The following is a 23,993-nucleotide window of genomic DNA, read 5'->3' on the forward strand; positions in this document are numbered from 1 at the left end:
TAAATAAATAAATAAATAATATTAAAAATAACAATAAAAGTTTGAATTACAAAATATAGGAATTTAGTAACCCTTGTGCACTGTTCAAATTTAATACTCTCTTGTTATGTTCGGGATGAAAACACCCACTGAATTAAACTGCTGTAAAAATGCAACAGATTAATAATTTTTTTCACTTTTTTTTTGCAAAAATCTGTTAATCAACCTCAGTCCTGATCAAAACTATTAAATGTTTTTAAAAGTTACAGGATTTTAACTCTTTAATTGCCAAATTCATAGATGATGTCACTGATTTGGTGTAAAAACACACAAAATGACGTATTTTTAACATAAAACTAATTGTGGACTGCATTTTTTGCCGTTTATCACAGTCTTGTGAACGATTAATAACAACCTTGGCTTTGATGCATTGCTTTTTTTCTCCCTAATTTACTGCTGCTAATTTACAAAGCCACTAAGTTGGCAACACCGCATTTGATCCTTTTGTGCGTTTTGTTTCAGTGACATCATTTATGAATTTGGCAATTAAAGAGTTAAATCCTGTAGTTTTCTAAACAATTTAGTAGTTTTGATCAGAACTGAGGTTCCTTAACAGATTTAAACAAAAAAATTTAATATTAATCTGTTTTTTTTTTTTACAGTTGTTTAATTTAGTGGATATTTTTATATCGAACATAAGAAAAGGATAGTAAATTTGTCCTGAGTTTATCATTGAGTTTTTTTTTTTAAATCTCAAAGCATTTTCACAAAATATGTGTCATTAATATTTGTCACCAAAGATCATTCTACTAGCTGAAACCCAGAAATAAAAGTTATGGCCAAATTAAGACTCAAAATCACCTCAGAGTGGATGAAAACACCCGCAACAACACACAAGGGCAAATTTACAGATATTTCCGCAGTGCTATGAATTGTAATATATTAATAGGTAATTTGGGGTCATTCAATTTTTTGTTTTAAATACACTTAAATACACAAATTTTTGGGGTATATTATATTGCTATATGGTTTAACTAAATGATCCGTTAGTGGGTGTGTTCTATAACCCATAATAACAATCTATAATTATTGAATATTTAATAAAATGAAATTAAACTGGTTTAAAAATCTTCCAGCATTTGTGTCTGAACTCTTAAATCTGACCTGGTTTTATTTATAAAGTACTCGTGCTTTAAGTCTTCCATGTTTAAATGTTACTTGACCAGAAAGAAATATAGAGGTCAACATCTGAAGTGGACAAAAAAAAAGTTCTTCAAAACTATCCCAAGGAAAGATTGAATGTTGTTCAATAGTTTAAGGACAACTTTGAGGAAAGGATTTGAACCCCTGTATGTCAAACTTCATAAGTAACAGTACAACACATATCGTGGACAAAATAATAAATATATATAGAAGAATTCATAAGATAAATAGAATAACATTGTAAACTGAGATCTTTTTTTTAATTCTCATTCTCACCATTGTTTTGCTCCAGCTTCTGGAAATTTGGAACAACAAAAAGCTAAACTATTACTCTGTGTAATAAATCATCTTGTAAAAATAAGCTTGGTACAACAAAGTGACTTCTAATGCATTATTGGTTCAGATGTATTTCTTAGTAGTAGTTTGTTTCATAATCCTGCCAAATATGCCATGTTTACACTGAACTAAAGGGTCACTGGATGTTACTGACCTGAATCTGCTTTTTGAAGCAAACATCAAAGTTCAACAACATGTTTCAAGAACATTTTTTATTGCAATAGCTCTATTCAAAGCAAAAAAAGAGAGATAAATACAAACACGAAGCAATGCTCAAATGATTTGCCTGCTATCGTTCTCTTTTTCCCACCAGAGGAAAAAGGACATTTCAATCAACTGCAGGAAAAGAAAAGAAGATAAATCAAAGCATCAGTATGTACACATGGACACAATCATAGAAATTTTCCTTTTTTTATACTTTCTCTCAGACTTAATCTGAAGAACTGACCTGCACAACTGAACTCTGCCTTCAGTCAGGCTTAGACTTTAAAAACAATAACAAACAGAACACAAATGTACCAAAACATACTCGTGAGGTCTGACAAACATGGCAAAGCGGGACGCACAAATTTCCTATCTCTTTGATTTATAAATGAAGCCAAATAAAACATCAGAGATAATAAACCAAAGAAAATGAGAAAAAAATTAAATAAAATGGAACATTCAAACAAAAACGTCAATCCTGTCATCATTTGTTCACCTTCCCATTGATCCACAGCTTACCAGCTTCTTTCTACGACAAGAAATAATACTAATTCGGGTGACCAAATAGTTGACCATCGGCTGCCATAATATCTTTCTTTCTTTCCTTTGTTTACTGTTAACAGTTTTTCTTTTGCGTTCAGGAAAAAGAAATTCATTCAGGATTGGAACAAGGTAGTAAATGATGCCAGAACGTTCATTTCTGGATGAACGATCCCTGTAATGCTCTACCACTGCACATCCATATTCTACGCAATCACTTGAATCAAGTTCCAAATAAAAATCTTACTTCATAAAAGATGTCAATTCAATGAAAATCAAAGCAACAAGCGGCCAGCTTGGTCATATACATTAGCAAAAGGCTGATATCAAAATACATTTGTGTGTCGTTCAACAATTTGGCTTATGTTTGACAGGAATATCGGTCTCGCTTTATTTTGATGGTTCCTTTAACACATTTTGTTGAATTGAAGTTGCATCTGCATGCAAAGTAATTCTCATTGGATTATGAGTAGACTGTTAGGTTGGGGTTATGGTTAGTGTAAGTTGACATGCACTTGCAAAGTTTCTTATAGTCAGTTAAATGTCTGTTGAAGGAGTAGTGTCAACAAATATTTAGTAGACAGTCTACTAATACTCAAATGAGAAGCAATTGGCAACTTTTAGTCAACAAAATGTGCAATAGGGATCATCAAAATAAAGTTTTACCGGCATACCTTTCAGTGTAGCTCTTAAGAGGCATAGTTCACCCCCAAATTAAAATTTACTTACCATTTACTCACTCTCAAGTAGTTATAACCCTTTGAGTTTCTTTCTTGTTGAACACAAGAGAAGATATTTAGCACAAAGGTGTCAACCTGTAACCATAATTTGAAAAATCAAATACTTTGGAAGGTACAGGTTTCATCAAAATGCCTTCAGCGTTCAACAGAAGAAACTCAAAAATATTTGAAACAAGTTAAGAGGGAGTCAATAATGAGAGAATTTTCTTTTTTGGGGGGGAGAACTGTGCTTTAAAACTTCTCTTGGTTTCAAATATCATGCTAACATTAGCTAAGAAAGTAACCTGTACCTTTTTATGTTAAAGTCCCATTAAAAACAAAGCAAATTTGAGTTTTGGGTGCAGTTTTGGAACACTAGGCAAAGCACTGAATTGTATTAGCCAATATGTGCTAGTAAACACTCAGCTTTGGTAATTCCATGAGGAATGGGTCCTTTTACCAGGAGACAAAGTTCACTTTTGTACCGCTAAGAGCATACACTCTCAGAAACAAAGGTACAGGAGCTGTCACTGAGGCAGTACCTTTTCAAAAGATACATATTTGTACCTAAACAGTCCACAGTAGTACCTCAAAGGTGTATTTTAGTTACAAATATGTACCTTTTGAAAAGGTACAGCCCTAGTGTCAGCTCCTTTACTTTTATTTCTGAGAGTTTAATAAAGACTGTACCATACACTGTTTTTGCATTTTGTTTTCTTCGTCACAAGTTTCACATTTGATTTTGCCCTTTAAAACAGAGTGCAGGAAGCAGAAAATATCAAAACAAAAAAGAGGCAGTATAATTTACCTTAAGATTGAACAGTGTGTATATCACTCCTTTGAAAATAATAGAGTGTAAAGGATGAACTGTACCGCTTGCCTGATGAACACCACAATACTGAGAGAAGAGTCTTGAAACAGAGCAGCGGATTTGTAAGACTAAAATATTAAATATAAATTTGAGACATTAAAATGAAATGTTTTTATGTGTTGCTGATTGAACGAGACCTTTCGATCTTTACAAGAGCATGCTTAACGTTTCATACAGGCAAAACTGGACTTTGTACCTTTCGAGTTGTGCTGTTTGCTCACACCAAGTCGAAGAAGGGTTCCCCTTACAGTTAGTTTATAGTAGGTACCAAAACGTAACTCGAGAACTAATTGAGATTCATTTGGATGACATAAATCACCAACCCTGTGCTCATCCTAGTGACATTTCAGCAACTGCAGCAGATTTCATGTGGGGAGTCCCAGAATAGACCCTCTTTTCCTGCACCCCACTCCTCTTGCTCTCTCTCTCTATGGGACTCTTGGCAAAGACGAGGAGATGCTGGTCAAAAATTAATATGGATAGAGATACAAAAAGCCTATGTTTGGGCAGCGCCACATGCCAAGAACACATTGCGACAAACACCTGGAGCCAAGCAGACTGAAACATCATTGACGCTCACGACAGAACAAACAAAAGGAGGCTTTGACAGTCCAAAACTGAAGATAAAATACTGAGTGAGGACCAAACCAGAGACAGACATTTGTAAAAAATAAAAATAAAAAAAGACACTAATGCTGTATTGTCACATCCATTCTGTAGTCTGTACCGTGCCATTGAGTGCTCTTTCCGTTAAGCAAGCGGTAAACATAAACACTAAAATCTGTAATTGCACCTGAAATCTTTATGGGAAATAAATAGAATTTGTACAAATGCGGCGTGATGCTAGTAAACAGCATGCACCTGCCCTGACCAGACAAGCGGATTGTGGTGTCTTCGTACGATAAACCTCCCTTTTTACGCAGCAAATAAAACATTGTGATGTGAATCACAATAAAGCACTAAACTCATACAAGACAGAACATATGGATCTGCTCTGAGACAGCACATGAACAAATAAAAAGAACCATAAAAGTCCATTAAGATCAAACTCTGGATCCTCTTGTTGTGCCGCAGGGTTGTGTGCTTGGCTCTCTTGTTAACCGGCATCTCTGCAGGAGCTTGACGGGACAGTCCTCAGTCTGTGAGGGAAAGACAGAAAGATGCAGGATTAACCCATGAACACATGGAGTTAAGCAAACTAATGAATCATACCGATGTTTGACGGCTCACACTAAATAAAATAATCATCAAATCAATCAATCATCACACAAGTAGACTGCAGCTTTACACAAGAAGTTTAGCCAGATAAGAAATGGTTGTGCCCAATAAAGCCTGGTTTCTCTCAAGGTTTTGTCATTCACTTTCGTCAATTTATGAAGTTTGTTCCTCACCACTAGCTTGCATGGTTCAGGCTTGTGGAGCTGTGCATTGATGGATTTACTCTTCAGTGTTTAGACTTTCAGCAGTAAAATTTAAACCACACTGAACTGAACTTCAACTATGAAAACTGGACTGACAGTTTCAATTTACAAGAACTTCCATGTTAAGCTGCTTTGACACAATCTACATTGTAAAAGCGCTACAGAAATAAAGATGAATTGAACTAAATGATAGCATTTGTAACCATTAAGAATGTATTTTTAACTTTGAAAGACAAAAGAAGACATCAGTGTAAGGTTTTATTAGTTCCTAAGTACCGAACAAGTACAGTTGAGGCTGTTCACAATTCGTAATGTGCTCCATGTAATGCCTTAAGAGCTTTGCTTATAATTATGTCATTTTCACTGCTGGATGGTGCATATTCACAACAAACAAAAGAGTAGTTTGAAGCAGTGACCGAGTGTCACATGGGAGCTGTCATCTTTATTACAACTCCTGTTTACGTATGAGCTAATGTATTCAAAACTTGGGTATTATAAACAGAGTAAAGCCTGATTTATACTTCTGCGTCAGGTGACCGGCGTAACCACCGGCGCATGCAACGCGCGTGGCTGTGCATTTATACTTCTGCGCGCTGTCTTTGTCGGTCTGCATTAACAGTTCCGAAAGGCTAGTTGGCAGTGAGGTGTAAATGTTCCTCTGTGTCGAGTTTCTTTGCTGCTTTTTTGCTTTTCCTGAACACTTCCGGGATGTACAAGTGGCTCAAACTCGCTCATTTTGAGGCAGGAACCGGCAGATGTGCAACAACTTTAACTATGAGGTAAACACAAAACAAAACTTTCCACCCGGAGCTCCTTCACAGGACTCCCCACTTGTAAACAATCGCTCGCGCCATTCGCGCGGCTCTCTGTCCCGCCCAGACTTGTCAGCGCTACCAAGCCGACCAATCACAAGCTTGCGCTACGCGTCGTTGCGACGTGTAGTTAAATTTTTTGAGAGGTGCACGTCAGTGTCGGCGACGGCGAAGGGCTATGCGTCAGCGCCGTAGCATACGCCGGCGTTTGACGCAGAAGTATAAATCAGCCTTAAGGCCCACTCCCAATTCTACCCCCTAGCCCTTCCCCCTTGTTTTGTGTGTTTACATGAAGGGGTAGGGGTGCCCCAATTCTCTTTAGCTTGAAGACGTAGGATTAAGGGGAAGGGTAACAGATTTTTCACAACCACACTCGAAAACCAAGGGGTAAAAATACCAGAATACACAGTCTACAACAGCAGCATAGCTGCACACGGAGGCCAGGAGATGCACAAATTAGTATGTTTTTGCCATTACTATCAATTTTTACAACAAACAAACATGTTTTGATACATTTATAACGGCATTCATGGTTTACCATCATGCTTTAAAAAAAAAAAAAAGATTAAAAAAAGCTTAGTTTCAATACCTATAATCTACAATAATAACTATGGTTTAGTAGTCACACAACATACTTTGACATCTGACACTCGATGACACTCGAAAACCCTGGCAGTAAAGTCCAGTGGCTGGGAATGAGCTTTTTACAGTGTCTGTTATAATGCTATTGTTGTTTTTCTGTTTACATAGATGAATATGGCCAGGGTGTAAATACACAGTACAGTTACAATCTTATTGCCACATTATATTGTTATAATAACATGATATTGTTGCTATTAGTTGTTTTTCTAAATATATTTACCAAAAAAATAAAGCAACTGGAATAATTACAGCAGTCACCATCGTCGATCTCATTAGTAGTAAGAGGTTGCGATAACATGATGACGTTTGCAGGTGTCATAGTGCTGTCCCGTTTCTTATGGGTAGATTTTGAAGCCCTTCCCCTTAACACTCTGTTTCAAAGGCCAAGGGGAAGAGAAAGGGGTATAAAAACATTGGGATTGGGCCTAAGGCTGAAAGAAAAGCAAAACGAGACTAGAGTAATTGCTGATGAGAGATGAGCATGACAAAGCATGAAATTAGCAAAGCTTTTATTACGCCGCAGTCTGCTTCAGTTTTCTTCTCATCAGATGGAAAAGCAAAAAAAAAAGAAAAGAAAAAAAGCAAAACATCTAAGATAATGGTCCAGTTAAGAAGACAAGAGGTTGTTTTTATGAATGTCAATGGAGGAGGGCCTTCACTATGCTGAATAAAGTAGGAGAAAATGGCTATTTTTAAAAAACATGTTATCAACATCTAAAAATTTATTTTGGATTGATCCATATTTAGAGTTTATATCAGAAAAAAATGTGTTTCATTGAAGAATTCAGGGATCCTACATTGTACGGCGCTTCTCATACATCTCTATGGTCTCTGCAAACTGACTGTCACACAACTGGACATCAAGATTGTGATTAGTTATGAAAAGGCACTCATGATCCAAGTCAGCAGTTAAGCCTTCTTTAATGACATCTCCACTGGAACAGAACAACTTATGTTGTCATTTTGTGATGACTAACATGTAATAGATTCACCACTGTCAAAACAGCATAAAGAGATCAAGGTAAGTAAGCTTTCTTCTTAAGACTTTGGATCATTGAAATCTATTCAACTTTTTACATTGATCAGATTTTATTTAAATATTTACATTTGTGGTTCAAATGAATGAATGTATTGATTGTGAACTATGACTGTGAGCACTGTTACATTCCTTCCCCTTTTTTGTCTAGGGTTGGGGAAGGAAAATAAAGTAAATTAAAATTTAGAATTCAAGGAAAAGAAGACCAAATTAATGAATTGTGAAAAGGTTAAATAAACAAAAATTGAGGGAACACTTCAATCCTGTGCCTCAGAAATGTGAAACAACCACAAGAGTAAACTTAAATATTGGATTATTTTGTTCTCATTAAATAAACAATAAATAAAGCATAAGTCTTTAGGAGAAGTATTAACAAAAAAAAATAAAAAAATAAAAAAATAAAAGAAAACAGAACTAGCTTAGGAGTACTAAATAACCTAGTTTCAGGTAAAAGAAAAGAAACAAAACAACAAAGGTTTTCCTCAACTCCTTTACTATGAAGAAACACAGTCAAACAAGTGAAAAAATAAAAATGGCACCCCCTCCCTACAGCTTCATTTTGTAAATCAAAAAGTCAGACAAAGAAACAATACAATTACCTTTTAAATACCACACAAAAAAGTATATTTAAATCATACTACTAAGAAAGCAGACACCATGCCTGTAAAGTTCCATAACACAAGAGAAACACAAAGTTTCTTTAAAGACAGAAGTTAAATTGAACCCAATAGCTTAAAAAACTTCTCTCAATATACAACAGGATCAATAACCACAAAGTATGCAACAACCACAAGTCTGGAGCAGGGGAGAAAGTGAACCTTTCCTTGGGTTGAGGAACACTGCTCTTTTATAGCAGCGCGTTACAGCAGCACGCTCCACTGATGAGCACCACCTGGGCCCAATCAGCTCTACCTAGCGAGCAGGCAGAGACACACAGGAAGAGTAAAGCTGCGGTCACATTAGAGTTTGAGCATGCGAAATTCTGTCGTGCGGCGCTGCAAAAAAGAGGCGGGATTGAACAAGCTTGTTAGACATTTTTAAAAGCGAGCGATTGCTCCATATTTTAAATTTCTGTCCAGAGAGGTCATGTTTTGATTCTCGATTGGTCTCACGCAGTCTAGTGATGCGATTTCGCAGGTCAGAGTTCACCAAGCTTGAACTTTGCACCGCAGCAACCTGCGAAACTTGACGCATGACCCTGCGTTTCCGGTCTGACGCATTCGCGTGTGTATAAATGGAAGTCTATGGGAGGAAAAGCCCAGTGTGACCGCAGCTTAAGAGAGAAACACACAACATAACCACTCCTAATGGGCAGTGAACACACAAATAAACAACAATAATAATAAATACATCAAAGGGATGTAACAGCACATTCAAATACACTGGCTGGACATTTAAGCTTCTCACACAGTGTTTGATATCAACTGTTCATTCATACAAGTGTACAGTAAAAGCTTGCAAACACTGAGCATGAAAATAGAACCAAAACCATTTCTACTAAGCAGAAAAAGATATAACCCCACATTACATGCAAGACCTTGCTTATATACATACACCTGCATTTATCCTCTACCCAGGCTCACGTACTATCCGTCCTGTCAAATGATATCCTTCCATCTCCCTCATTTAGTCTCAAGTCCTACAGATGCTCCTCACCAGGTACTGTCCTCTATATCCCCTTATGTCTGTGGTGGGCAGTGGGGTTGTAGTGTGCCCTGCATTGACCCTGGTGTACACAAGCAGTAGCTTTGATAAAAGGCTTTGTCTGACCCAACAATGGTGGTGGGGGCACAATGCCACCGCTTTCAGAGCTCTCCGCACTGTGGCGTCTGGAGTGGCAGGAATGCCGCTGCTTCATTGTTCAACTGAAGGGCGGGTCTGATGGGGTACCAAAGGTCCCAGAGTTCCTCCTGGCCTTGATGCCATCACTGTCCTACAGTAACAACCACACTCTCATTTTAACAATCTATTAAAGTCAGTACGCTCTCTTCTTGCGATTTGTAGTTTTCCAATTTCAGAATGTCCAATTTCACAAATAGACTCTTACTGACAACTTAAATCTATATTATACATTAATATTATATACCTATTTTAAAAGACTTGCTTTTTCTATTGTTAATTCATTGTTTGTTTTACAGCAGGGGTCACCAACCTTCCTGTAGATTTCAGTTACAACCAGTTTTAATTAATTGGTTAAGTTATGTTTGAGCTGAACTCTGAAGTTAGATCTTCAGGAACAGGGTTGAAGACCTCTGCTTTACAGAGATGGGGCAGAATAGAAAACTGATATGGAACAAAAGTGGAATGTTATCAAGAAAAGCTCTGAGCCGGGACCTAAACATGAGTTTCCCATGAGACTTCAAAAAAAGATACATATTTACCATCTACACAGAATCCAGTATCTAATACAGCCCCAGAGATCAAAGGGTTTCTGCAGGCCAGTTCAGAATTTAACATAATCTGCAAACATTACTGCAATATTGCAGTATAACATTTGCTAAACATGTCAGGCTAAATAATCCAAATGAATCATTGACATCTGCTGTCTTTATTAGTTTCCAAAAGACAGATTTCATTGAAATTTAAATTGGCATCTTGGCTTTTTTTCTGCTGAAGATTCTGTTGTCTAAAACTTATATATATATATATCTCATAGGAACGGTATATCAGTGAGAAATAATGATTAAAATAACAGATAACATAAATATACATTTAACCACCCATATAATCATTATTATCATTGTGAATCCATAATCGCATCAATTGGTCTATGCAAGAAAAAAAATCATTCACCAGTCTGAAACTGGCAGATCTAGAGCACTGATAAATATCTTAAATGTTCACAAGACACTTTTAGGTAAATTGGTGTTGGTATCAACATATAGCCTAAAACACAAAAATGAGATGTCTAGTTTATATAGTTTGACCTGCAGTGACCTTTGAAATAACTAATGAGACAATACTGTAGGTCAGACACTAAATATCCCTCAAAACACTGCAAATTTAAATACGCCTTATTAATAGATTAGATGTAGTTTAAACAAATACGCAAATGACTGAAGCTTGCATTACACAAACTACAGTAAGATTACAGAAAAAAAGTTACCAAATTAAATAAATTAATAATAATAACGACTAAAATGAAGCCAATATTAGCAACCCCTACTTTTGTGTAAACGCAAAGCAAACCAAGATAAAGGTGGTCTGAGCATTTTCAGTTTGGGCCATTGATGTGTTATATATTAACCTCATTTGCGTAATGGAAGAGATCCAATGCAGGCATCCTCTGCCCTAAAATGTGAATGGCAGCTCAAGACCATCTGCGTCACTACATGGACACCAAACTCCATGTGCGTCACCACACACCCTGCTCACACCTCACAAGCATATCATAGTGTGATGCCACAGCAGGCCGCAGCTATAAGTGGGACAATGACCAAACCACTGCTGCCTCCCTTTCATTCCTGGCCTATTTTAGGAGCGGTTCTGCCAGCGTTCGACAGTGGGATTGCCCATGACCCGGCGGGAGTCTCTTCTTTCACTAGTAGAAGAGTTTAGAAAAGGTGGCACCAATTCCAGATGCCATTGGTCAAGCTCCACTGTGTTGGCATGGAGAGCTGATTTGTGTCATCAAGATCACCCTTTGATAGAGTGAGAGCGGCAGAGATGCTAAATTAGGTTACATCTTATGCGTCTTGCCCTTTTTCACAAATAATTAGGAATTTTGCAAGTGGAGCAATTCTCTTCTGTAAAGGATTTTAGAAAATACAAGATTGCACATAAGGCTGATTTGGATAGATTTAACACACTGCTTCTCCATGCCACCTAAACGCTTAATTTCACGCGGCTGCTATGTTAAAAAACGAAAGCAAGGCTGCGTTGGGAAGAAACCCGAACAATCAAAACAATCAAAAGCAATTTATCATCAAACAACATCACAATCTCTTTAAGAGTAATACGCTTAAGTGTCCTCCTAGGCTTCAGATCATGGCACCAGTTAAACACCGAGGGGGAACTTCCTTGCTTCAGCCTTTGTAACCCGGTGAATGATCAAACAATGCAGTCCTCTGTAGCACATCCTCGAGTTGTCTGTAATAGTGTTGTCCTGGTACAGACATTTTAAAAATGTCCTTTTCCCGATAACATTTAAGCTTTGTTGAGAGTGTTTTTAAACACAGCTGATTTGCCACAGCATTCATCAGCGCTCAACAGAAATGACTGTGATCGACTGTGAGGATCATCAGTTCACTGTCCTTCATCCAGTGTAAACACAGATATAGGGACACTGGAGCATTTTAAAGCCACGAAGATCAGTCAAAGATTGTTGGACTGCATTTGCACTCGGTATACATCGGTGAAGTGCAGTAAACTCATGACCTTCACAGCCAATCCCAGTCATTTCTGTTGAGCACTGGTGAATACTATGGCAAATTAGCGCTGTTTAGGAACGCACTCAACATCGGTTAAATGTTAGCAGGAAATTGATGTTTTATAAATTTCAGTACCGAAATTCAGTATCGTGACAGGTCAAATATCAGTTTATTAAGTTGGGGCGACGCAGTGGGTAGCATGTTCGCCTCACAGCAAGAAGGTCACTGGTTCGAGCCTCGGCTCAGTTGGAGTTTCTGTGTGGAGTTTGCATGTTCTCCCTGCGTTCGTGTGGGTTTCCTCCGGGTGCTCCGGTTTCCCCCACAGTCCAAAGACATGCGGTACAGGTTAATTGAATAGGCTAAATTGTCCGTAGTGTATGAGTGTGTGTGAATGAGTGTGTGTGGTTGCTTCCCAGAGATGGGTTGCAGCTGGAAGGGCATCCGCTGCGTAAAAACGTGCTTGATAAGTTGGCGGTTCATTCCGCTGTGGCGACCCCGGATTAATAAAAGGGACTAAGCTGACAAGAAAATGAATAAATGAATTTATTAAGTTGGTTTGATGAATTGCTTCTAAAACTTTTGTTTGGGAAAGAAAATGTTAGCTAACTGGTGCCATTTGCCTTAACTTAACTGAAAATGAGGGTCTGATTCCTTTTTATTTTCAGTATCCATTCAGAACGGACCTTTGAGTCACTCGGAAGGGGATGAAATGATAAATATGTCACTCTCTCTTTGCTGATAAGATGCCATTATATACATTATACTACATCACAGACACCTTTCCTATGTGACTCCAGGCAATACTTCTAGGTTTCTACCCAACTCAGCCTTTAGCTTTTAAAATGGCAGCCACTTGAAACCAGTCTGTAGGTGGTGTGTGGCGAGTGCGTGGAAAATGAAAACTTAATAGGAAGTGTTAGTGTTGAGGGCCAGGGAAAATTTTAGATTGTGTATAAGTGTTTAAGAGTATAAAATAGAATGGTAAGTGTTAATGAGAAAAATACAAGCAATAGCAACCATGTTGGTCATAATCTTCTTATTCTTATTAATACCCTATCGTCATCCTATTAAACACAAATTCCAAAAAGTGAGATTGCTTTGCACATTTGGTTGTTCTTGATTACATTTAACACAAAGTGAATAAAATGAAGTAAAGCTCCTTGATATGTCTATCTTTATATTTATCTCTACCCAATCTCAAGTCCTACAGATGTCCCTCACCTGGTACTGTCCTCTCTATCCCCTTATGTCTGTGGTGGGCAGTGGGGTTGCAGTGTGCCCTGCATTGACCCTGGTGTACACAAGCAGTAGCTTTGATAATAGGCTTTGTCTGACCCAACAATGGTGGTGGGGGCACAATGCCACTGCCTTTAAAGCTCTCCGCACAGTGGCGTCTGGAGTGGCAGCAATGCCGCTGCTTCATTGTTCAACTGAAGGGCAGGTCCAATGGGTTACCAAAGGTCCCAGAGTTCTTCTTGGCCTTGATGCCATCATTACCCTACAACCACATCTCATTGCCTCTCCTGTCCACAAACACCAATTTTTAATTCATTTTAAGTCATAACTTGTCTAGTTTGGGTAGGTCAGGAGTAATATATTAGCCACTTTCCTGGAATCAGAGATGTCAGCCAGCAATCTTCTCAAACTGTCCTAAAAAACATGAATGCTCACATAGCACAAGCATGTCATTCACTGTGCCATGCCAGAGCAGACTGGCACCACAGTGGAACAATGACCAAACCACCGTTGCTCCAGCCTATTTTAGGAGCTACTAACCTAAGACAATGGGATTGCCCTGGAACTGGAGACTCTTCTTTCACTAGGAAAACAATTTAAGAAAGGTGGGTTTTAATCATCTAGTATTGTGGACTTACTGGCAGAGAGGGTTGATTCATGTGATTAAGACACTTAAGAGCTTCACCTTGATGGCAATGACCCACAAAACCCAATCACAACCATCCTGAATGTGCCAAAGACGCACACTCACTCACTCTCACACACACACACACAGACACAGACACAGACACAGACACAGACACACACACACACACACACATACACATACACATACACATACACATACACATACATACATACATACATACATACATACATACATACATACATACATACATACATACACGCGCACACACACACCCTTCTGTGGAAAGTTCTTTAAATGAAAACAGCTGACCTCTATTTCACCATGACGACTGGTCACATAATTCATGATATGAGAGGACACCGGGTGGAACTTAAGCTTGTCTAAGCCACCTATGCCAGGAAATGATCATAAAATGTGATAAACTAATCCATATGATGCAAAAGGCAATTATGCCTTAAGCTTAACTTATGCATTATGTAATGCGCTAATGGCATAGTGCTTTAATGGACAAGGACATATTAGAGTAATATTTTTGGATGTTTCTGAAAGAAATCTCTTGTGCTTACCCAGGATAAATTTAAGAACTCTCATGAAGTTATGGAAAAGTATAAGATACATACATATATACACATTTCAAGCGCATGCCTTAAAAGCAACGACAATAAGCTTAGGGTGTCAGTTTGCCATTTCCAATGGAGGCGGTGTATGTTTTCCAGGTACACGGAACATTTCCGAATGCTCCGAGTGCTAGAACTAACCAATTTGCTTCACACTTTGTATGGTATATACACATTTTAGTAATAACTGCAGACTAATTATCTTAGGCAAACGAAGAGCATGCGCTCGCACTTGTCACTTCAGGTCAAAATAACAACACACGGAAAAATGAGTGCCGTATAGCAGCAGTGAGGAGATTATAAATAAAAAAGGATGTTACCAGAATGGCTTTTTGGTTTCTTTTCTTGTGCATCCTATCCGCTAACACCCCGTCTGAAAGAGTTTTTAGCAGAGAGGCTAATTTAGTCATCTAACTTCACATTTTGTAATGTTGCAGTATGTATTTGAATAATGATGACTGGTTCCTTTACTTAGGAAGCTCAGATTTGATTATTACAATTTGTTTTGTTTACAGAGTTTGAGGTTTACTGTATCGTTATTATTGACAGCTTACAGATGTTGATCTACCTTTACAATTCCACACACTTAGTAACATTTTATTTATTAAGTTTAAGAGTCTCTTTAACAATTATGTTTATTGTAATATAAAGAGATCAGATATTTTGTTTTTGTTTTGGACTATTAAAACTATTTGCCTTAGAAATATTGGTAAATTAAAATAAAGTGATTAAAAAAAGTATATTATTCCTTTAAAAAACTTGTTACATTTTGTTAAAAAAATATTCCATAATTGTCAATATCGGAATGATATAAAGCATGATATCACAATCAGCCCTACAATATTATGTATTTTTAATGGATTTTTTAATAAAATAAAGGCAGGCTTGGTGGAAAAAAAGCCTTTTGAAAAACATTAACAAATTAGCAGTGCATTAAAAATCAATATTACCAACACAAAGAAAAGTCCACCTTTAATAAACACCCTCATCATCATAATCATACTAATATCTAATATGATTTCTGACCAAATAACATATCACTTTTATCTAATAAGTTAGAAGTTCAACTTTTAATGTGAAACACCAAAGCTGGATGGAGCCATGTATCTCACACACACAATAAAGTGAATAAGAGAGATAGACTGATAAATATAGAGAGAGTGAGAAAGACAGGACAGATATTAAAGTGTGCCACACAGGGGTTTATGATGTGGTTGCTAAGGAGGCTCCAATTCACCTTTGATGTAAACTGATCACACAGGATATTGCAACACAATAAACACCGGTCGAGTAACTCACAGATACAATAATTAAATAGGAAGAAGTGGTGTGACTGTGTGCGCGTGTGCACAAGTCTCTCAAGCTAAGCACACCATGTTCTGGACCAAAACATTCCTGTCATCTCTCAATCCTAATTTGGGTCCATAGGTTTTTAAAAAGCTCATGTGATAGCTTGCATAGTACTCGACAGAACACCTCAACATGTGCTAAACGCCATCACACACACTCGTGAGCTGAAATGCATCACTGTCTCTTTACTCCAAATCTGCTCTGAACTCATTAGCATGATTTCCAAAGTGTTCAAAGGGTCAATATGCAAGGCTTATGAGTGTGTGTGTTTATAGATGTAGTTAAAGGAAACCATCAAGAATCGACTAATCATTATGCACACAAACATAGGGTGAAGGTCTCTTTAGGGAGGGAAAACTTGTTTGCTTGTGTATAGGGTCAAAGTTTCAATCTGTGTCTATGTAGATCAGTAACTCAACATACCAGTAAACTAGTTGGGGTTGAACTCTAAAGGCTGATGTACAGACTCACAAACAGTGTTGGTACACAGCAATACGTCATCTCTGAAACGCAACCACACTGATTTTGTATTTCTTATATTTATATACATTTTATATTAATTGTCCATCAAAACCCATTGGAATTACACAAGACGTTACATAAGGCATCAAGACCATATAGTTATATAGACAATTACATGACTTTTATGTGTTTTAGCTCAATAAATGATAAATTTACTGCTTGTTATTAGTTAGTAAGTTAGTAGTTGGGTTGAGGTATTGTATTGTTTTACTCAAGTACTAATAAACAGCTGATGTAAATAAAACAATTCCGTTTGTGTGTATACACACTGTATGTGGGTTTTATGAAAAAGCGAAGAAAAGAAAAAAACATGACTTTTGAAGGATCACACTGAAGACTGAAGTTATTTCAGTTTAACATCACATGGCTAAATAACATTTGATAATAATTAAATAAAGGAATAAAACAATATTTAACAACACTGTAAAAAATTTCCAGGTTTTCACAACAAGTTACTGTAATTTTTCACAGTAAATTACATTAGTATCCCTTCACAGTATTTAACTGAAAAATTCACAGTAATATGTTGTATTCATAATTTTATTGTGAAATTACGGCAGGTAGCATGATTACAGCAAATTACTGTGAAAAGGGCTATATCTTTTGCACGTTAGTTATAGAAATTCAAACCTTTTTTAAACTCAACGTAGAAATTAATACAAATGAACTTTTAACAGATAATAACAGAATGTTATAGCCCCCAAAACGATTTGGTTACCAACATCTTTTTGATTGTACTGCACCTTTATTTAATTTTATACAGTTAACATAGAATAGGAAATAATATTTGATGAACATAACTGTGTGCTTAGCCAAAACATAATAAACTGGAATAAAAAGTAATTAATTAATGAAACCAAAGACTGTAAACAGCCAACAATTATTTCAATGTCAGGGTAAATGTCTGCTTTAGAAGGTTTCATGAGTATTGGGCACCTGTCATCGCCTGGAGGTCACTAATCTCAGAATTAAATATATATATATAAATTATTATTTTTTATCTATATAAATAAACCACAGATTAGAGTTTTAAACAACTACATTCTAGCATGAAAAACAGTTAAAACTTCATTTTCGGACGCATATAGAGCCATCGAAGACGGGGCAATTGTCCCAATGTCTAGCCTGAAGACAGGCGCCTCTCGGCGGATACATGAGTAAAGAGCGCCGTTACCGCCTGGAGGTCATAGATCTCCGCTACCGGCAAAACACACTTAAAATTACACACAATCTTTACTAACAGTCCACAGATTTGAGTTTTGAAGAACTACATTCTCGCATGAAAAAGTGTTAAAACTTTATTTCATTACATATTACAAGCAATATTTATAATATTATGTGCCTTCTCATCCACCATTACAGCTTGATGCAGCTTGGTGCGAAATGAATCCTGGGAGGAAAAAATTATAATTCTCAATACACTCCAAACGAACTTTATTCTTATTGTTAAAGTCAGAGATATGTAATATTTTGAATGGCTAAGAAAATAATTAACTTTATATTTCAATCAATATATTCCTCTTGCACTGCTTCGGTTCAGGACTCGTGTGACATTGAATCAGATTCAGATATTTTATCAGACGTGTTCATGAGCTCGAAGTGATCAACAAGCAATTCGTGTACAAGCAGTACACGAACCAAGCAATATGATGAAATATTAATGAATTATATGTTTGCGTCTTACAATATTATACAAAACGGAATCGTTTTCAGGCGAATTCGACTCTTTACTGTTCACTTAAAGGAGCCGAATTCGACTCTTTACTGTTCACTTAAAGAAGCCGATTCATTGAACAGAACTGACTCGACTCGACCGCAAACAAGCGCCATCACCACAGACAACGCCGTCGTCTCTTCACCCTACGGATTCATCCTCGGTAAGTGTTAAAATATGACTTTTGTCCGTTAAATGATTGTTGTATGTGTATTTCTGTATAGTGTATGTCATTTAACAGGAATTTACCGAGTACTTTAGTTGTACTCGCACGGACAGGGTTTAAGCGCGCCTTTTTTTAAAACAAGAAATTAACGACGCCATATGGTGATTGTAGTGTTTTCTGAGGTATTAGCATAACGTTAACGTTAGTTCCTGAAAAAAGAAAGGGAATTTTCTTTAATTAACTTCTTGTTAACTGCATTTTCTGTTTCAGTACAAGACTGAAGTAAAGGTGAAATGACTATAACGTTAAGGTAAGCTCTGACCTTCACTTAAGTTAACGTTACGGTTAGTGACCATCATGTAAGTTATGTTAATTTTGTTCACTGTAACGTTAACGTTAAGTTAGTTAAATAAACTAAACTCATTATGAAACAAGTCTTAACTGTTTTATTAAATGAGGCTTATAATACAATTCAGTTGTATTCTTTTAAACTAACACTAACACAGTACATATTGTATATTTCTCACTGGTGTTAATGCAGTGCTAACATTTACTAATGAGAACTAATTGTATATTGTCACTAACTGTAGATTTTATTTTTTGGTGTTCAGGTGTACCTGATAATAGCTGAAGTGTGAGGTGAGTAAATTCTGAGCACACAAATATAACCTAAATTCTTTATCACAATCTAAACCTATATATTTATATATATATATATATATATATATATATATATATATATATATATATATATATATATATATATATAGAGTGTGTGCGTGTGTTAGGTTGAGTCTTATTCTACTCTTATTATATTCAAATTTTTTTACAGCCACAGATGTTGAAACACTGATGCTACCAATCAACCCTCGCTTGATTATTAAAGGTAATGTTGATGCCTTCCTCATTTTTATTAAATTTTAAATGTCAGGTTTTTCACAGATTTGTTGTGAGCAGTTTCTTGTACACCACTCTTTTTCTTCTTCCAGAAGTTCCACCAGTACCTCCAGTAGTAGTAAATATTAGACAAAGATTTTTTTAAACTATAGTTTTTATTTTTATTAGCAATTTTACTGGGCATGTGTGTTTGTTTGCTTGGTTTTTAATAGGCAGAGCATGGAATGTCAACTTTGTTTCTACAAACAAATTTAATTATTCACAAACACCTCTAATTTAGTCCTTCTTTCCCCCTTTTAGTCTTATTCCTTGGAGGGTCGTGTGGTCATGGGACCTCACCTGGATTTCACAACTGACTTTGAATCTGGTCTGAAACTGAAGTATGCTGAAGTTGCCTTTTGCACTCTGGAATTTAAGGTAATGTCTACAATAAATATTGTAACTGAGGGCTTGTTTTGGGGGGGGGGGTTAAACAAGGAATGTATAGGAGCACAAGTCATGACTCCCCTTGTCCCCTTGTTATAAAGGGCCGTGTTGCAGACACAAATTGTTTGTCTGTGCTGGAGACCAGAGGGGAAGCTGTCTTTAAAAGGATGGGGCTCTTATACCATATGTGAAGTTACCTATTCAGGTGAGTGGATTACATACAAGTCATTGCAAATGCATAAATAGTGGGAAATTTTTACTGGGCAGCACAAATTAAGTGAAACTCAAAAAACGTTGAAAAATATTTGGAATATTTGCAAAAAACTTGATTGAAATGAATACAACACAAGTGCTGTATCACTTCAATCAAGTTTTTTTTGCAAAATTTTCCTAATATTTAAATCATAAATTTTAAAAAATTTTAAATTTTCAAAAATTAGCTTGATGCAAGAAACATCCTGCTAGTATTCAAGAGCAAGTGCTGTGATGCACGTGTTAACTTTGCAATAAGTGTGAACCCAGCATTAGATTATAGTCTGTAAACAGAAGATGTAAATCAAATCAACTGTTTTAAAATGCTCTGCCTAGGTCATTAAAACCACTATTTGTTGTTGGACTGTTCTTACTTGTGTGTTTGTGATGGAAATGTTTTTCAGATGTTTTTGTTTAAATGATTGCAGTTTGACTGAGCTACAGTATTGTCAGCATGTTCAAACTGAGCTAACAGTAATTTTGCTCTGTAGTGCAGCAGTAGTGTCCCAGTAGTGTTGTATGAAGCTAACTGTTTGTCTGCCCTTTTGCTTATAGGTGCTTTTTGGGCACCAGTTTGGAGATGGGAAACAGACGAAGTCAAAGAAGCAGAGAAGACACATCAACCAGCAAGTGTGTAAAATTATCAGGAAAATGATTGACCTTAAATAGACGACTGCCTAATTTAGCAAGAAGTTTTGTCTCTCTCTCTCATGTGTATATATATATATATATATATATATATATATATATATATATATATATATATATATATATATATATATATATATATATATATGAATATATATGAATATATATATATATATATATATATATATATATATATATATATATATATATATATATATATATATATATATATATATATATATATATATATATATGAGAGACAGAGAGAGCGCACTCTGAAGCACTGCTTTTTATATGTAAGCTACATATGATGTCAGATTTTTTTATGAATATGTTCTTATAGTATTTTTTGAGGCTTCACCTTCACCTTTTGAAAGTTTTCTGAAATGTTTACACAGATGTCATTAAGCTGTTAAATAAATCTGTAAAATGTATGTGTGTTTGTTTTTATTTTGATTTTAGAGTCTTCTCAGATCACCCAAAAATGAAGATTCTGTCGTCATTTACGCATCCTCAGGTTGTTTGGACACAAAGAGGATTATTTGATATTTTTATTCCTGTGTTTAACAAAAAAACATTTTTAACAGAGCTGGAACAACCTGAGGGTGAGTAAATCAAGATAGAATTTTCATTTTTGTGTGACCTAAAATTACTTTGAAATTTTACAGCACCAAACTGTTAAATTACAGTAATCCGGGATATAATTGTAACTTTACAGTTAAATCAGGTATTTAAACTGCAACCTACTGCTAAATCACAGTAATCGTTTTGCAAATTCACAGTAAAATATAGTTAATTCTACAAGATAATACTGTGAAATCACAGTAACAGACTTTATTATCTACTGTAAAGTTACAATATATGGTTGTAATTTCACAATAATTTAATGTGACAAAACCACAGTAAATTACTGTGAACTACCTCACAATAATTTACTGTGAATTTACATACAGTAATTTACTGTGAAAGTAATGCAATTATTAGCCAGTAATTTACTGTGAATTTAAGGTCAAATTTTTTACAGTGAATATTTTATGCATTTCGATAGAATTTTTGACCAAATAAAGGCAGACTTGGTAAACAGAGCCTTTTCAAAAGCATTAACAAATCACTAGTGTATTAAAAACCAATATTACGCAAGTGAATACATGTATAATTATAAACATTAAATTAGGTGAACATAACAGCTTTAGTTAAAATAGAAAGACTTGCATTAAAGTAATTTTAAGGCAATGGATTTACTCACCCTTTTAAGTAATTACTTTACACAGTGTATAGTGCTCAGCACAACTGAGTACACACCGCACAGATCTCTCTTTTAAATTAATATTTTCTATAGGACGCTTTACAATTATTTATTTGTGCTTATACATTAGATTAGTCATTACTAAAGCCAAAACTAAAACTAATCGAACAAAATGACTAAAGATTTTCCAAAAACTTAAGTTACTCTTAACTTAAAGAGTTCCCAAAAAATAAAAAAATACCAACAAATTAATATGCTGGGGAGAAATAAAATGTTACATTTAATGAAGAGGAAAAATCAAAAGAAGCATAAAAATGTTAAATTTAGTTAAAATTTGGCAATTTGTAATTCATTTAAATTTAAATCTATATATTCCCATTTCTAAATACATTATTTGATCAAACCTTTTTAATAAAACTGTTTTGTTTTAATGCACCAAAAATTATTGGCCATATACAGTGATGAGGCAGATACTTATACACAATCAAGCCCGAAATTATTCATACCCCGGGCAAATTATGGCTTAGTAACTTACATTCAACCAGTAAGTTATTTTTATTCATTTATTTATTACATGAAATGACACCGTCACAAACCTGTTTGTGTTTATTTCCTCTGTTATACACAAAAGATGATATTTTGAAGAAAGCTGGACACCTGTAATCACTGACTTCCATAGTATTTGTCTTTCCTACTATGGAAGAAACTAATTGCAAGTTTTCAGCATTCTTCAAAATATCTTCTGTTGTGTTCTACAGAAGAAATAAATTTAAACAGGTTTATTTTTTAGACAGAAACCCATAAGGCTTGGAAACACTTAAAGGTGAATAAATTGTGAATAGACTTTCATTTTTGCGTGAACTATCCCTTTAAAGCCTGTGCATCCTTGAACCCATTCTCTCTGTGCAAAGCAATGAACAAGACATGCAAGTGTGGCATGTTTGAACAGAATTTAACACAGGAAAAGGATCCTGTTACCTGCGGTCCTCATTTCCTGCAATAAGAGCAATACCGTTCAGCACATGCCATGGTCGTAAATAAGGTGTGCTCTCAAAATAACGCTGTAAATATAGGCATATGTGATGTAAAGAAGAGCTTGATGCCTCTAGAGCAGAACTTTAACCCAGCACAACTCGTCTGAAGCACATTTCTCAAACAAGAGCTGAGATCTTCTAGATAAATGTTATACGTGTGACTTTATGTGCAATAAAACTTAAAGTTAAAATTAAAGGAAAAACAAGAAACTTTCAAATAAAACTTAATAGTTCTTACATAAAAAATATGAGCTAAGAAATGGCGCCACTTGCCTCAACCACCTCCCCATCATTCTTGCTGTCTTTTCAGATGGGACGGTGGGCCAAATCAAAGGTTACATTGGGCCAACTTTGGCCTGTGGGGCCTACATTGGACATCTCTGTTCCAAACAAATAAATAGGTTGAAGGTAAAATGAACAGAGGCTGCGATATCTACTATACCAGATCTATTTTCGGTTGTCAGATAGTCATATGAAAATATACTTTAGTAATTTATAGGGCAATGCAGTGGCGCAGTAGGTAGCACAATCACCTCACAGCAAGAAGGTCACTGGTTTGAGCCTCGGCAGGGTGAGTTGGCATTTCTGTGTGGAGTTTGCATGTTCTCCCCGTGTTGGCATGGGCTTTCTCCGGGTGCTCCGGTTTCCTCCACAAGACATGTGGTATAGGTAAATTGGCTAAGCTAAATTTTAATAAAAAAAGAAAGACAACACTAAAGATACTAGTAAATGAATCGGTTAGATTGTCAAACAAATATTTTTTTTGTTCTCACATGGGGTACTAAAAAGCACCGCTAATCTGGTTTTATTCAAATGAATACATGTATGAATTCTTAGGTTTTCTAATATAGTCTTGTGAATTCTGCTCTCACAGCATCAAAACATAATTCATTCCTAAAAATCACCAAAATATAAAGGCTAGAGTTGACCATCCCTTATTATCAAATTAACCCTTGTGCACTGTTCAAATTGACTACCTTTTATGTTCAGGATGAAAACATCCACTGAACTGCTGTAAAAATGCTTCAGAGATTAATATATTTTTTATTTATTTTGTATAAATCTGTTAAGCAACCTCAGTCCTGATCAAATGTATAATTTTT

General features: G+C 35.8%; 1 protein-coding gene and 2 long non-coding RNA genes across 4 annotated transcripts in view; 2 read left to right on the plus strand and 1 right to left on the minus strand.

Annotated features, from left to right (window-relative positions):
- The first annotated feature begins 67 nt into the window (after positions 1-67).
- LOC147843194 (uncharacterized) lies at positions 68-23,398 on the plus strand. Of its 2 annotated transcripts, none has more exons than XR_015496230.1 (4): positions 68-500; positions 690-878; positions 15,159-16,930; positions 21,635-23,398. It is a non-coding gene; the product is annotated as an uncharacterized LOC147843194 (long non-coding RNA). The 2 variants fall into 2 exon arrangements; XR_015496229.1 differs by having other exon boundaries at positions 15,159-17,025; positions 21,463-22,995.
- irs4b (insulin receptor substrate 4b) overlaps positions 1,716-23,993 on the minus strand; it is a 35,449-nt gene continuing 13,171 nt past the window's right edge. The window contains 1 exon segment of the mRNA NM_001446496.1: positions 1,716-4,991. Coding sequence (NP_001433425.1) covers positions 4,987-4,991 — 5 coding nt within the window. The 3' untranslated portion in view covers positions 1,716-4,986.
- On the plus strand, positions 19,218-20,649 carry LOC147843195 (uncharacterized). The gene is made up of 4 exons (XR_015496217.1): positions 19,218-19,273; positions 19,585-19,701; positions 19,812-19,915; positions 20,518-20,649. It is a non-coding gene; the product is annotated as an uncharacterized LOC147843195 (long non-coding RNA).

This window comes from Danio rerio, chromosome 7 (genome assembly GCF_052040795.2).
Source record: "Danio rerio strain M-AB ecotype USA chromosome 7, GRCz13ab, whole genome shotgun sequence".
NCBI lineage: Eukaryota > Metazoa > Chordata > Actinopteri > Cypriniformes > Danionidae > Danio > Danio rerio.